At 46.8% G+C, this 15,731-nt stretch overlaps 1 protein-coding gene and 1 long non-coding RNA gene across 5 annotated transcripts; one reads left to right on the top strand and one right to left on the bottom strand.

Annotated features, from left to right (window-relative positions):
- The first annotated feature begins 2,464 nt into the window (after positions 1 to 2,464).
- LOC144674892 (uncharacterized) lies at positions 2,465 to 3,616 on the top strand. Its single transcript, XR_013574679.1, has 2 exons — positions 2,465 to 2,913; positions 2,981 to 3,616. It is a non-coding gene; the product is annotated as an uncharacterized LOC144674892 (long non-coding RNA).
- Positions 3,451 to 7,608, bottom strand: LOC144674731 (fucolectin-1-like). Of its 4 annotated transcripts, none has more exons than XM_078535972.1 (4): positions 7,449 to 7,608; positions 5,830 to 5,897; positions 4,410 to 4,695; positions 3,451 to 3,655 (listed from the first exon to the last, which is right to left on the bottom strand). In XM_078535972.1, the coding sequence occupies exons 2-4, from the start codon at positions 5,894 to 5,896 to the stop codon at positions 3,502 to 3,504; spliced, it is 507 nt and encodes a 168-aa protein (XP_078392098.1). In that variant the 5' UTR covers position 5,897; positions 7,449 to 7,608; the 3' UTR covers positions 3,451 to 3,501. The 4 variants fall into 4 exon arrangements, with proteins under 4 accessions (XP_078392098.1, XP_078392093.1, XP_078392082.1 ...); XM_078535967.1 differs by having other exon boundaries at positions 7,434 to 7,561; XM_078535956.1 differs by lacking the exon at positions 5,830 to 5,897 and having other exon boundaries at positions 7,434 to 7,542.
- Between the last annotated feature and the right edge of the window lie 8,123 nt (positions 7,609 to 15,731).

The following is a 15,731-nucleotide window of genomic DNA, read 5'->3' as shown; positions in this document are numbered from 1 at the left end:
TATAAAGGTTGAATATAATTTCCTCTCTTTTATATCCAGTGACCCCATTGATCATTCACCCCAGGAGAAGACCATTGGGCTCATCTTTCCCAGTGTCACCTCCTTGAAAGAGCCTATCAATTAGCCCCACTCCTCTGTAGTTCCCCCACAGCCCTGCAAACGTAGCCTAAAGTTAGAAAGTCAAAGATCGCGTATTCCTCTTTTTAACTTGACCTGCCAGTTGAGATGTACACATTGCCCAGATCTCTCTGTTCCAGCACCTACTTTAACATTCCGCCATTTCAGTTAACATCCTCGTTATTCCGAACAGAACCTATTCCGTGAGGATAGTGTGGTTCCGGGAAATCTGACCCACATGACGGAAATAGACATCTCAAATACTTGAACCATCGGCGATCACTTGGTCAAATGGGTAAAGTTTGACGTCCCCGAAGATTAATCTCAAGGAGCAGACATCTGGAATGGAAACTCTGAGGGGGTTTCAGATATCCAGAAGTGACCCTCACCTCCAGACAGCCTAATTAAACGTGGCAGTTTTACGAACTGTCAAATTAACTCCAGCCTCATTAAACACAAACGCACATTAATCAGCTAGAATTCCAGTGGGATTTTCCCAGCCAGAGGGTGGGAGGGAGAGGAGGGCATTCCCCCTTTCGCAAAAGGCTGCATTCGATTGCAGAAACCCCAGGCAGGTCATTAACAGGAAGGGAAAATTGGGAGAGGATTTTATATAAAGCAGACATGATAATGACTGTTTTAAGGAACTGTTGCAGTTTTGGCAGAGCTTTGCCAATGCCGAAAGTCTGATAGACTGAGACAACAGCTGAACTTAATACTGGTTCATTCAGCTCCAGAACAAGCTGTGACTCGCTGGATTAACCCCCCCCTTCGCTTTGGCGCCAGAATGTTATGGGTTCCAGATCCACTCTCTGAAAATCTGAGCACACAATTCAAGCTGAAGCGTGCGCCATGTTCAGCTGCCGTCTCAGTCTATTGATCCCCCTCAGTCTGTCAACACTGTGACGCTCCCCTAAGGCAGTCATTATGTTGTCTGCTCCGTAAAATCCCCTTTGGTCTTTTACCACCCTGTTTCCCCCTCTCTCGCCCTCCATGCCCACTGGCCTACACTGGTGCCCACTCAAGCAAAGTCTCAGTGTTAAAATTCTCACCCCTGTTTTCAAATCCCTCCTTAGCCTCACCCCCATATCCCTGGACTCTCCACCATGCCCCACAACTGTCCGAGGTATCTGCCCGCCTCTCCTGCTGGCCCTCCCACAGTGGGGAGGTCAGGGAGGGCACGCCAAGCTCCAACCGGACAGAGAATCGGGGTCCGGAGTCTTGGACGGACCCCAGCCAGAGGGGGCCGGGTCCGGGGGAGGAGGGGGTTTGGGGGAGGGAGGGGTTTGTTGAGTGGGCGGTAGGGAGAGGTGACTCCCTCCAACAAAGCCAAGTGGCATGAAGAGCCCAGTGGGTTAGGAACATAGGAAACAGGGGCATTAGGAGGCCATTCAGCCCCTTGACCCGTTCTGCCATTCAAGTAAATCATGGCTGATCTTCTCCCTTCTCAACATCTTCCCCGCGCTATCGTTAATATCTAGAAATCTATCGATCTCTGTCTTGAACAAACTCAGTCACTGAACTTCCACAGCCTCTGGGGTAGAGAATTCCAAAAATTCACCACCCCCCTGAGGGAAGAAATTCCTCCTCATCTCAGTCTTAAAGGACCTGCCCCTTATTCTGAGACTGTGCCCCCTGGTTCTAGACCCCGCCCCACCAGCCAAGGGAAACGTCTTTGCTGCACCCCACCCTGTCACGCCCTGTAAAAATGTAACTTTAGGTGAGATCGCCCCTCATTCTTCCAAACTCTAGAGAATACAGGCCCCGTCTCCTCAACCTCCCCTCATAAAAGAGTCCCGCCATCCCAGGGATCAGTCTGGTGAACCTCCATTGTGCTCCCTCCATGGCCAGTATATCCTTCTTTGCATAAAACCAAAACTGTGCACAATACTCCTGACGCAATTCCCAATTCTCCAGGAACTCCCCTGGAGTCTCTAGGCTAATCTCCGGGACACTCACTGGGTAGCAAGGACCCAACAGGAAAATCAGGCAATAATACTTCAACAATATGTCTTCACCTCCTTACCAGAGTGTCAGGGGTGTGGTTGGGGGAGGGGAAGGCTGCTCGACTGGGTGAGGCGGTTGGAGGCCATGCGTCGGAATCTCCAGGAATGCTTCCAAAACAGAGACGGCAACTTTAAAAAGCAGGAGAAATGCCGAGGACCCGGATTCATTTGTTCCCCGTGGAATCGCTGCAACAGAGGGGAGGAACATTCTAGCAAATCCATCCTGCCGCCCCACTGAATGAATTCCTACTTTCCGTGCAATTCCCAGGCTGGCCATTTCCTTTCCCCCGGGTTACTGTCCCGCCATAACTTTCGGGTGAATAAACAAACCGTCCGAGAGGTCAAATCACTTTATTAATCGAGGAACATTCCGGAACAGCAAGATCTCATTACAGGTCAAGCTGAGTCAGCGATGCGAGCGCACGACCAGTGTTAACGGTGCACACGATGGCGGAGAACGAGAGGTTCAGGGAGGAGGCACAGGGAAAGCGTTCGAGGATCCCCAGACCGAGCGAATCAAAGCAGATTGTAGGGAACTCAAACCATGGGCAGTGCAGGGATTCACTTCACATCCCTGCATCAAATCAAACATTCCATCAACACGCAGCTCCGAGGGGCAACACTGACAGTTTCACAGCTCTCTCTTGGTCCAGTGGTCACCCTCTGTCCAAGGGTCACTCCCTGTCCAGGGGTCACTCTATGTCCAAGTGTAATTCTCCAATATTACTCTCTGTCCGGTCATCTGAACTGTCTGTTCAGGGCTCACCACTGATGTTACTCTCTGGCCAGAGTTCACTCCCTGTCCAGGGGTCACTCCCTGTCCAGGGGTCACTCTCTGATGTTGCTCTCTGCCCAAGGGTCACTCTCTGTCCAGGGGTCACTCTCTGATGTTACTCTGTATCCAGTGGTCACTCTCTGTCCAGGGATCACTCTCCAATGTTACTCTCTGTCCAGTAGTCACTGTCTGTTCAAGGTTCATACTGATGCTATTCTCTGTCCCGGTGTCCCTCTCTGTCTGGTGGTCACCTTCTGCCCAGCGGTCACTCTTTGTCCAGTGGTCACTCTCTGTCCAAGGGTCACTCTCCAATGTTACCCTGTCCAGGGGTCACTTTCTGTCCAATGTTACTCTCTAATATTACTCTCTGTCCTGAGGCCACTCACCGTCCAGCAGTGACTCCCTACTCAGGGATCACTCTCAGTCCAATGGTCGCTCTCTGTCCTGGGGGTCACTCTCTGTCCAGCGGTCACTCTCTGCCCAGGGATCATTCTCTATGTTACTCTCTGTCTCCGGCTGGTGCTGGTATGGGAGGGGATGGGGGAGGGTGATACTGAACCTGGGTTTCACTGCCACGCACCCTGTGATTGGCCATCCTGCTGCTCAATGGTGATGGCCAGGTCCAAACACGGTGATCTCAGCGATTGCCAGAGAGGTGTGCCGACCGGGTATCACCACGGTGACGTATCGGCCGAACATCCCATTGCAGCTAAAGTGCTGTGTTTCTCCAGGACTGATGGACTCAACCACTCCACACCTGCCAACACAGAAACACAAGGACATTAGGAACAATAAGAGGCCATTCAGCCCCTCTAGACTTTTCTGCCAAATTCTAAGCCCCAACCCTATTTTCCCAGCTTTGCTCCATATCCCACAAAACCCTTGCCCAGTAAAATCTATTGAGCTCTATTTTGAAAGCTCTAATTGACTCCCAAAGCCCTCACCAAGAGGTTTTATGGGATTTATAGTGTGCCTGTTGTGGAAATTCACTTTTAATGTAATCTGCCTGTCGCAGGAGCTTTCCTCTGGCTAGTTTGCCTGTAACTGGAGTTTGCCTGTCGTTGGGAATTTGCCTGTAGCAGGAGTTTGTCTGTAGCAGGGGGTTTGCCTCTGGCAAGTTTGCCTGTAGTGTGAGATTGCCTGTAACAGGAGTTTGTCTGTAGTGGGAGTTTGCTTGCAGCAGGAGTTTGTCTGTAGTGGGAGTTTGCCTGCAGCAGGAGTTTGCCTCTGGCTAGTTTTCCTGTAGTGGGAATTTGTCAGCAGCTGGAGTTTACCTGTAGTGTGAGATTGCCCGTAACAGGAATTTGTCTGGAACAGGTGTTTGCAGCTGCAGTTTGGCTGTAGCAGGAGCTTGCCTTTAGTGAGGGTTTGCCTGTAGCGGGAGTTTGCTGTAGCTGGTGGTTTTGCCTGTAGTGGGAGTTTTTGCCTGCACCTAGAGCTTGACTGTAGCAGGGGTTTGCCTGTCACAGGAATTTTTCTATAGCTGAAGTTTGCCTGTAGTTGCCGTTTACCTGGCATTGGATTTGCCATTGTCTTCAAGCGAGTCTCCAATACGGACCTCTGCTCCGTTCAGGTCTCCCGGAACCCCGTCTATCCTGTTAGTGATGGACACGGTGCCCACCATAAAGGGGTGGAGAAGGTCCACCCTCCACCAGGGCTCCATCTCGGAGGTAGTGATGGAGCAGGAACCCAGGCTGCAGTCCGAGTTCACGTTCCCGTCTATTGCATTGATGGCATTCCCGAGATAATTTTCCAAGCTGGACTGAGTGGCTCTGCCTTGCAGGGCCAAGTTAATGTCTAAAGGTTAAACACAGAGATTTAGAGGGTTCCATAAACTTCTTGAAACATTACAATGAGCAACTTGTTCATTCTCCCTCCATGGGGAACTGCACTGTTAGGGTGTGGCTTACCTTCAGACTCCACATGTTCTCCTGGCCAATCTTCCATTCTCCCTAACCCTCAACTCAGTTAAAACTCTGCTGCACATATCCTAAATTACACTGAGTCCTGTTCGCCCACCACCCATAAGACCATAAGACATAGGGGCAGAAATTAGGCCAATCGGCCCATCGAGTCTGCTCCGCCATTCAATCATGGCTGATAAGTTTCTCAACCCCCTTCTCCCGCCTTCTCCCCTTAACCTTTGGTCTCCTTACTAATCAAGAACCTATCTATCTCAGTCTTAAATACACTCAATGACCTGGCCTCCACAGCCTTCTGTGGCAATGAGTTCCATAGATTCACCACTCTCTGGCTAAAGAAGTTTCTCCTCCTCTCTGTTCTAAAAGGTCTTCCCTTTACTCTGAGGCTGTGCCCTCGGGTCCTAGTCTCTCCTACTAATGGAAACATCTTCCCCACGTCCACTCTATCCAGGCCTTTCAGTATTCTGTAAGTTTCAATCAGATCCCCCCTCATCCTTCTAAACTCCATCGAGTATAGACCCAGAGTCCTCGAACGTTCCTCATATGTTAAGCCTTTCATTCCTGGGATCATTCTCGTGAACCTCCTCTGGACCCTCTCCAGGGCCAGCACATCCTTCCTGAGATACAGGGCCCAAAATTGCTCACAATATTCTAAATGTGATCTGACCAGAGCCTTATAAAGCCTCAGCAGCACATCCCTGCTTTTATATTCTAGTCCTCTCGAAATAAATGCCAACATTGCATTTGCATTCCTAACCACCGACTCACCCCTGGTCTCAGTACCCTGCATTGGCTCCCAGTCAGGCAATGCCTCGATTTTAAAATCGATCAGTGTCTGTCTTTCTCCCATAAGCACTCTCTCTTCATCCCTCTCCACTTCTCTATCTCTTTACCCCGCTCCCTCTTTCTCTCTGTGTCACTGTCCTTTTCTTTCTCTCTCCCTCCGATTCTCCGCTCTGCATCCCACCTCAGACTCATATCCATCCCGGAAAACCGGCTTGCTCCTTACCTGGATCAACATGGGCTTTTCCTAATCCAGACACCACTAGAAGAACAGCAAAAACTTGGAGGAGCATCCTGCGGAGAGACAGACGGGGATTTAACACCTGGTCTACTTACACCTCACAAATAATTCCTCAAATTTACAGCTCTTCCCAGTTATCATCAGCTCAGGGACCTTACACAATCTGAGAAAGACCAGTTAATGGCTGCCCTTATCTTGGTACCAGGGGATGGATCTGGGCAGATGGAGGAGTATCAGTGGGAGGGGATTTGAGTGATAGTGATCAGAATTCAGATTTGCTCAACTTAGATTCATCATCATTATGGAAAAGATTAAAGATAGACCAGGAATGTGACCACCGACACACGGTATCAGCAGTGTGTGTACCATCTACAAGATGCACTGCAGGAACTCACCAAGGCTCCTCAGACAGCACCTTCCAAACCCACGACCACTACCATCTAGAAGGACAAGGGCAGCAGATAGATGGGAACACCACCACCTGGAAGTTCCCCTCCAAGTCACTCACCATCCTGACTTGGAAACATATCGCTGTTCCTTCACTGTCGCTGGATCAAAATCCTGGTACTCCCTCCCTAACAGCACTGTGGGTGTACTTACATCCATTTTATTTAACCCTTTCATGGTACCATAAGACATACCCCGCATTTGTTGCCCATGCCTGATTGTCCTTGAACTGAATGACTTGCTCGGCCATTTCAGAGGGCATCAACCACATTGCTGTGGGTCTGGAGTCACATGTAGGCCAGACCAGGTAAGGACAGCAGATTTCCTTCCCTAACAGGCATTAGTGAACCAGATGGATTTTTACAACAACTGATAATGGTTTCATGGTGACCATTACTGAGACTCGCTTAGGTTCCATGTTCGTTGTTTAAAATTAAGTTCCACTCCCAGGTACCCCCTGTAAATATTAACACATCCCTGGGGGCCCCCTGTAAATATTAACACACTCCCGGACACCCTCTGTAAATATTAACACACACCCGGACACCCCCTGTAAATATTAACACACTCCCGGACACCCCCTGTAAATATTAACACACTCCCGGAGACCCCCTGTAAATATTAACACACTCCCGGAGACCCCCTGTAAATATTAACACACTCCTGGACACCCTCTGTAAATATTAACACACTCCCGGAGACCCCCTGTAAATATTAACACACTCCCGGACACCGTCTGTAAATATTAACACACTCCCGGAGACCCCCTGTAAATATTAACACACTCCCGGGGACCCCCTGTAAATATTAACACACTCACAGAGACCCCCTGTAAATATTAACACACTCCCGGAGACCCCCTGTAAATATTAACACACTCCCGGAGACCCCCTGTAAATATTAACACACTCCCGGAGACTCCCTGTAAATATTAACACACTCCCGGAGACTCCCTGTAAATATTAACACGCTCCCGGAGACCCCCTGTAAATATTAACACACTCCCGGGGACCCCCTGTAAATATTAACACACTCACAGAGACCAGCTCACACTAAACACAGGCTGCAATTGTCACTGTCTTGTGCAATGTTTGGCATTTTATGTTGGTTTTTTTGGTGAAGATGTGTAGCTTCACACGTACCTTGGTCGCTCTTACCTGGTGAGTTTGTTTCCAAGGGTGTGGATGAGCTGGCTCTGCAGATGCTCTGCTGGTTAATGTTGCTGTCGTTCCTCATTTATAATCCCCACCTCATCTCTGAGATTCCACCTGTGACACAATGTATTGGTCAGCAGACAGCTCTTCAGTGTGGGACATTGCAACAGAGGGGGAGATGAGGTTGAGGGATTGTGAAACCAGTAAACAAAGTAAACTATCTGGTAATCAAAATAAAGTGAGAGTGAGAGACAGTGACCAAGAGGGAAGAGAGAGAGAGCTACAGAGACAGAGAGAGAGGGAGAGAGAGAAAACACAAGAACACAAGGAATAGGAGCAGGAATAGGCCACTCAGCCCATCCAGCCTGTTCCGCTATTCAGGACCATCATGGCTGATCTTGGGCTTCAACCCCATTTTCCCGCTCACTCCCCGTAACCGTTCATTCCCCGAGACACCAAAAATCTGTCTTTCCCAGCCTTAAACAGATCCAACGATGGAGCACCCACAATCCTCTGGGGTAGAGAATTCCAAATATTCACAACCCTATGGGGAGAGAGTGGGGCAGTGGGATTAGTTTCGGGATTGATACAGGGCTATGGGGAGAGAACGGGGCAGTGGGATTAGTTTAGGGATTGATACAGGGCTATGGGGAGAGAGTGGGGCAGTGAGATTAGTTTGGGATTGATACAGGGCTATGGAGAGAGAGTGGGGCAGTGGGATTAGTTTGGGATTGATACAGGGCTATGGGGAGAGAGTGGGGCAGTGGGATTAGTTTGGGATTGATACAGGGCTATGGAGAGAGAGTGGGGCAGTGAGATTAGTTTGGGATTGATACAGGGCTATGGAGAGAGAGTGGGGCAGTGGGATTAGTTTGGGATTGATACTGGGCTATGGGGAGAGAGTGGGGCAGTGGGATTAGTTTGGGGATTGATACAGGGCTATGGGGAGAGAACGGGGCGGTGGGATTAGTTTGGGATTGGTACAGGGCTATGGGGAGAGAGTGGGGCAGTGGGATTAGTTTGGGATTGATACAGGGCTATGGGGAGAGAGTGGGGCAGTGGGATTAGTTTGGGATTGATACAGGGCGAGGGGGAGAGAGTGGGGCAGTGGCATTAGTTTGGGATTGATACAGGGCTATGGGGAGAGAGTGGGGCAGTGGGATTAGTTTGGGATTGATACAGGGTTATGGGGAGAGAGTGGGGCAGTGGGATTAGTTTGGGATTGATACAGGGCTGTGGGGAGAGAGTGGGGCAGTGGGATTAGTTTGGGATTGATACAGGGCTATGGGGAGAGAGTGGTGACAGTGGGATTAGTTTTGGATTGATACAGGGCTATGGGGAGAGAGCGGGACAGTGGGATTAGTTTGGGATTGATACAGGGCTATGGGGAGAGAGCGGGGCAGTGGGATTAGTTTGGGATTGATACAGGGCTATGGGGAGAGAGTGGGGCAGTGGGATTAGTTTGGGATTGATACAGGGCTATGGGGAGAGAGTGGGGCAGTGGGATTAGTTTGGGATTGATACAGGGCTATGGGGAGAGAGCGGGGCAGTGGGATTAGTTTGGGATTGATACAGGCCTATGGGGAGAGAGTGGGGCAGTGGGATTAGTTTGGGATTGATACAGGGCTATGGGGAGAGAGTGGGGCAGTGGGATAAATTTGGCATTGATACAGGGCTATGGGGAGAGAGTGGGGCAGTGGGATTAGTTTGGGATTGATACAGGGCTTTGGGGAGAGAGTGGGGCGGTGGGATTAGTTTGGAATTGATACAGGGCTATGGGGAGAGAGTGGGGCAGTGGGATTAGTTTGGGATTGATACTGGGCTATGGGGAGAGAGTGGGGCAGTGGGATTAGTTTGGGATTGATACAGGGCTATGGGGAGAGAGCGGGGCAGTGGAATTAGTTTGGGATTGATACAGGGCTATGGAGAGAGAGCGGGGCAGTGGGATTAGTTGGGGATTGATACTGGGCTATGGGGAGAGAGCGGTGCACTGGGACTAGTTTGGGGATTGATACAGGGCTATGGGGAGAGAGCGGGGTAGTGGGATTAGTTTGGGATTGATACTGGTTTTTGGGAGAGAGAGTGGGATTATTTTGGGATTGATACTGGTTTTCGGGAGAGAGAGTAGGATTATTTTGGGATTGATACTGGTTTTCGGGAGAGAGAGTGGGATTATTTTGGGATTGATACTGATTTTCAGGAGAGAGAGTGGGATTAGTCTGGGATTGATACTGGTTTTCGGGAGAGAGAGTGGGATGAGCTTGCTTCTATCTGGATCACAGGGATCGCAGTTTCCGGCTAACGGAATGTGGGATAAACTGACAGGAAAAATCCAAAGCTGTGACGCGTACCGATGGTCATGTTACAGTACACCCTCCCCAGTATCCGGCTTGTCCCACAATTCTCCCTTTCAGTGTGTTCACTTCAGTAATTTCCAGAAGTATTCGAAGGGTTAACTGTTGCCAAATCTAGACCTCCCTGGTTGTCTAGAGGAATACAGGGGAAGATCAAACAGAAAAAGAAAGCGTACGATAGGCACAAAGAACTAAGCACTGCAGATAGCCTAGACAAATATCGGAAGTGCAGGGACGAAGTAAAAAAGGAAATAAGGAAATCAAAGACAGGGCATGAAAAAAGATTATCAAGTAAAGTTAAAGATAACCCAAAGATGTTTTACCAATACATTAATGCTAAAAGGTTAGTTAAGGAAAAAGTGGGACCTATCAGAGATGAAGATGGAAACTTGTGTGTAGATGCAGAGGCTGTGGGAAGGGTTTTGAATGAATATTTTGTCTCTGTGTTTACAAAGGAAAGGGAGGATGTAGATATAGTAGTCCAGGAGGAACACTGCGAGATATTGGACAGGATAGTCATAAAGAGAGAGGAAGTACTCGAAGGGTTGAAATCCTTGAAAGTTGATAAGTCACCAGGGCCAGATGGATTGTTTCCGAAGCTGCTGAAGGAAGTCAGGGAGGAGATAGCAGATGCTCTGAGGATGATTTTCCAATCTTCACTAGATACAGGGGAGGTACCGGAGGACTGGAGAAATGCAAACGTAGTTCCATTGTTTAAAAAGGGATCAAAGGAAATGCCAAACAATTATAGGCCAGTTAGTCTTACATCGATGGTGAGCAAATTAGTAGAATCAATCCTGAGAGATAGGATTAACTGTCATGTGGAAAGGCATGGACTAGTCAGGGATGGTCAGCATGGATTTGTTAAAGGAACGTCTTGCCTCACAAATTTGATTGAATTCTTTGAGGAAGTGACAAGAAGAGTTGATGAAGGTAGTGCAGTGGATGTTGTGTACATGGATTTTAGCAAGGCATTTGACAAGGTCCCACATGGCAGATTGGTCAGGAAAGTAAAAGCCCATGGGATTCAGGGTAATGTGGCAAACTGGATAAATGGTTGGCTTTGTAACAGGAAACAAAGGGTAATGGTCAATGGATGCCCTTGTGAATGGAAAGTTGTCTCAAGTGGTGTTCCACAGGGCTCGGTGTTGAGACCCTTGCTGTTTGTGTTATATATTAACGATCTGGACGTGTACGTGGGGGGCAAGATTGGGAAATTTAGTGTAGTGTAGTGTAGTGGATAGTGTAGAGGATAGCCATAATCTCCAAAACGATATAGATGGGTTGGTGGAGTGGGCGGTAAAGTGGCAGATGGATTTTAACATACAGAAGTGTGAGGTCATATATTTAGGGAGGTCAAACAGTTATAGGGATTACAAAATAAATGGGAATATACTAAGAGGGTAGATGAAGTGAGACATCTTGGCGTACAAGTACACAGGTCCCTGAAGGCAGCAGTTCAAGTAGACAAGGTTGTAAAGAAGGCATATGGAATGCTCTCCTTCATTGGCAGAGGTATAGAATATAAAAGTAAGGATATAATGTTGGAATTGTATAAAACACTGGTGAGGCCACAACTGGAGTATTGTGTGCAGTTCTGGTCACCACATTACAGGAAGGACGTAATAGCTCTGGAGAGAGTGCAGAGGACATTTACAAGAATGTTGCCAGGGTTAGAAAAGTGTAGCTACGAGGAGAGATTGGATAGGTTGTGGTTATTTTCCTTAGAACAAAGAAGGCTGAGAGGTGACTTGATTGAGGTGTACAAAATTATGAGGGGAATAGAGAGAGTGAACAGTATCAAATTGTTTCCCTTGGTGGAGAATTCTAGAACCAGGGGACATAGATTCAAGATAAATGGCAGAAGGTGTAGGGGGGACATGAGGAAGAACTTTTTTATGCAGAGGGTAGTGGGTGTCTGGAATTCGCTGCCCAAGTTGGTGGTAGAGGCAGAAACTCTAAACTCTTTTTAAAAAGTACCTGGATCTGCACCTAAAGTGCTGTAAACTGCAGGGCTATGGGCCGGGTGCAGGAAGGTGGGATTAGAAAGGGCACCTGGGTGTCCTCGGGCTGGCATGGACAAGATGGGCCGAATGGCCTCCTCCTGTGCTGTAACTTTTCTATGGTTCTATTGCATAAAATCAAGAATGATTCTTGAGAAATCACAGAGAAGGGTGATGTGTGATTGCCGGCTGCTTTAATCAGATCCTCAGGTCTAGTTTTGATCAGAAGTGAACATTTCGGACAGCAATGAACCGGGACTGAGCCCAACAACACCATCAAAATAAAATTCAGAAAATCATCAACGTCTGGATATTCCAGAATACCACAACCACTGGGCCTTGCACAATGTTACTGAAGAAATTCTGTATTTCTCATGTGTCGGTGCAGATTAGATGAGCTGAAGGGCCTCTTCTGCACTGTGTGATTCTGTGATTCTGTGATCTCAGAGTCTGGTGAGCCTTTGCTGCACTCCCTCCACGGCCAGTATATCCTTCCTTGCTCCAGGTGTGGTCTCACCAAGGCCCTGTACAATTGCAGCAAGACTTCCTCACTCTTGTAACCAAATGCCCGTGCATTAAAAGCTAACAAACCATTTGCTTTCCTAAATGTTTGCTGCATCTGAATGCCAACTTTTAGGCAATAATGGGGGAGGCAGATGCCTCGCGTAATTACAATAAAACCATTGTCGATTGTTGTAAAAACCCATCTGGTTCACTAATGTCCGTTAGGGAAGGAAATCTGCTGTCTTCACCTGGTCTGGCCTACATGTGACTCCAGACCCACAGCAACGTGGTTGTCTCTAAAATGACCCAGCAGCTACTCAGTTCTCAAGGGCAATTAGGGATGGGCAGCAATAGCTGGCCTAGAGAACGATGCACAGAACCCAGGACCGAATAGATTGGAATATTCTCTCTTATAACATCAGGTGTCAAACTCTCAATGAACTTTACAACTTATCATGAGTTAGTGCAGCAGCAAAGTACCACATTTCATCACATCCCATCAAACACTCCCAGGACAGATACAGCATAGGGTTAGATATAGAGTAAAGCTCCCTCTACACCTTCCCCATCAAACACTCCCAGGACAGGTACAGCACGGGGTTAGATACAGAGTAAAGCTCCTTCTACACTGTCCTCATCAAACACTCCCAGGACAGGTACAGCATGGGGTTAGATACAGAGTAAAGCTCCCTCTACACCGTCCCCATCAAACACTCCCAGGGCAGGTACAGCACGGGGTTAGATACAGAGTAAAGCTCCCTCTACGGAAGCTGATAAGTGTGTGACCTTCTCCTGATAGGGAATAGAATGCAGCATTCGTTCTAATGCTCTGGAATAAGTTTGGCTTTTCAAAAGTCCCAACAACCCTCAGTGGCTTTTCCCTGTTGTGAGGGTAAATTTTTAGCTTCTGTGAATTGCGGAGACCGGGTCAGTTCTGAAGTTTTCTGAATGTTTTGTCTCTATGATATTGACAGGTGATTGTATATCTCCGAGAACATGTACCTCTCTTCAGCCAATTGTCACTGTCATACGTGGCCTCTTTCTGTGTGGAAAAGAAAGCACAGACGGAATCGACATCAGCTACGTTCCCTTTCCACTTTTGCAAGTCTCATTCTTCTGTATGTGTTGGTCTTTGTAGTTGAATTCACTGATGAATGACAAACATGGTTGGGATAACTAGGGCTGTAGAGTGGGCTTTGAACTCAATAGAAGGGGATACATAGGCTTACAAAGCGGAATGATAAGGCAGCATTGCAGGGCAGCTATTTAGGTAATGATAGCCAGAGTGTGACAGGAAGGGACAGAGTGTACAAACATAAAAAAACAGCAGCAAGTAGGGTCAAAGGGGAAAAAATGGAACAAAGGCAAAATTAATGGCTCTTTACTTAAATGCACTTAGTATTCGGTACAAAATAAATAAATTATTGGCACAAATAGAGGTTAATGGGTATGATCTTATAGCCATTACGGAGACATGGTTACAGGGAGATCAAAGCTGGGAACTAAATATTCAGGGGTATGTGACTTTTTGAGAGGACAGGCAGGAAGAAAAGGGTAGTGGGGTAGCTTTGTTAGTACGAGATGGAATAAGTACGATAACAAGAAATGATCTTGGATCGGAACATGTAGAATCCGCATGGGTGGAGATAAGAAATAACAAGGGGAAGGAGACATTGGTGGGAGTAGTCTATAGGCCCCATGACAGTAGCTATACTGTAGGACAGAGAATAAATCAGGAGATAATGAGGGCATGTAAAAAAGACAGCACATTAATCATGGGTGACTTTAATCTTCATGTAGACTGGGAAAGTCAACCTGGCAGAGGTAGCCATGAACAAGAATTCATAGAGTATATTCGGGACAGTTTCTTAGAACAATATGTTGTGAATCCAACCAGGGGTCAGGCTATTTTGGATCTGGTAATATATAATGAGGTAGGTTTAATAAATGATCTCAGAGTAAAAGACCCCCGAGGAACCAGTGATCATAACATGGTTTAATTTAGCATTCAGTTTGAGAGTGAGAAACTTGGGTTGGAAACAACTGTGCTAAACTTAAATAAGGGTCATTACAAAGGAATGAGGGCAGAGTTGGCTGGAGTGGACTGGGAAAGGATAGGATTTTAGTAGAAGAAATGGTTAATGAACAATGGAAGACATTTAAGAAAATAATTCATGACTCTCAACAAAGATACATCCCAGTGAGGAAGAAGGATTCTAGAAAGGGGATAAACCAACTATGGTTAACCAAGTAAGTTAAGTATAGAATCAAATTGAAAGAAAAGACATACAATGTGGCAAAGATTAATGGTAATCCAAAGGATTGGGAAAGTTTTAAAAGCCAACAAAAGATGACCAAAAATAAATAAAGAGGGAGAAAATAAACTTTGAAGGTAAACTAGCAAATAATATAAAAACGGACAGTAAGAGCTTCTTAAAATATATAAAAAGGAAGAGAGAGACCAAAGTGAACATAGATCCATTAGAGAATGAGGCTGGGGAAATAATAATGGGGAACCAGGAAATGGCAGAGGAGTTGAATAAATACTTTGCTTCAGTCTTCACAGTAGAAGACACTAATAGCATTCCAAAAATACTAAATAATCAAGGGGCAAAAGAAGTGGAGGAAATAAATACAATAACTTTCACTAGAGAAAAAATACTATGGAAACTAATGGGGCTAAAGGCCGATAAGTCTCCTGGACCTGATGGGTTACATCCTAGGATATTAAAGGAAGTAGTTACAGAGATAGAGGATGCACTGGTAGTAATCTTCCAAGAATCCTTAGATTCTGGAAAAGTCCTAGAGGATTGGAAAACTGCCGATGTAACACCCTTATTCAAAAAGGGAGGGAGACAAAAAAACAGGTAACTATAGGCCAGTTAGCTTAACATCTGTCATTGGGAAAATGTTAGAGTCTACTATAAAGGATGTAATAGCAGAGCATTTAGAAATGCATAATCTAATCAAGCAGAGTCAGCATGGCTTCATGAAGGGGAAATCATGCCTGACAAATTTATTAGAATTCTTTGAGGAGGTAACAAGCAGGATAGATAAAGGGGAACCAGTAGATGTAATATATTTGGATTTCCAAAAGGCGTTTGATAAGGTACCGCACAAAAGGCTTCTTAATAAGATAAAAGCCCATGGTGTTGGGGGTAGTATATTAGCATGGATAGAGGATTGGTTCACTAATAGAAGACAGAGAGTTGGGATATGGGGGGCATTTTCAGGATGGCAACCTGTAACTAGTGGATGCCACTGGGATCAGTGCTGGGGCCACAATTATTTACAATATATATTAATGACGTGGATGAGGGAAGTGAATGTACTATCGCCAAGTTTGCGGATGATACAAAAATAGGTGGAAAGGCAAGTGGTGAGGATGACACAAGGAGTCTACAGAGGGATACAGACAGGTTAAG

This window comes from Cetorhinus maximus, chromosome 3 (genome assembly GCF_964194155.1).
Source record: "Cetorhinus maximus chromosome 3, sCetMax3.hap1.1, whole genome shotgun sequence".
Taxonomy (NCBI): Eukaryota; Metazoa; Chordata; class Chondrichthyes; order Lamniformes; family Cetorhinidae; genus Cetorhinus; species Cetorhinus maximus.
This window is presented reverse-complemented; position numbering and strand designations above follow the sequence as displayed.

What these genes read in the sequence shown, in the direction of transcription:
- LOC144674731 (XM_078535956.1), bottom strand. Translation starts at nt 7,527, where the DNA reads ATGAGGAACGACAGCAACATTAACCAGCAGAGCATCTGCAGAGCCAGC. An exon ending in ACCAGGTAAGAGCGACCAAG is followed by an intron (nt 4,696 to 7,433) that starts GTACGTGTGAAG and finishes TTTAACCTTTAG; the next exon opens with ACATTAACTTGGCCCTGCAA. An exon ending in AATGGCAAATCCAATGCCAG is followed by an intron (nt 3,656 to 4,409) that starts GTAAACGGCAAC and finishes CTGTGTTGGCAG; the next exon opens with GTGTGGAGTGGTTGAGTCCA.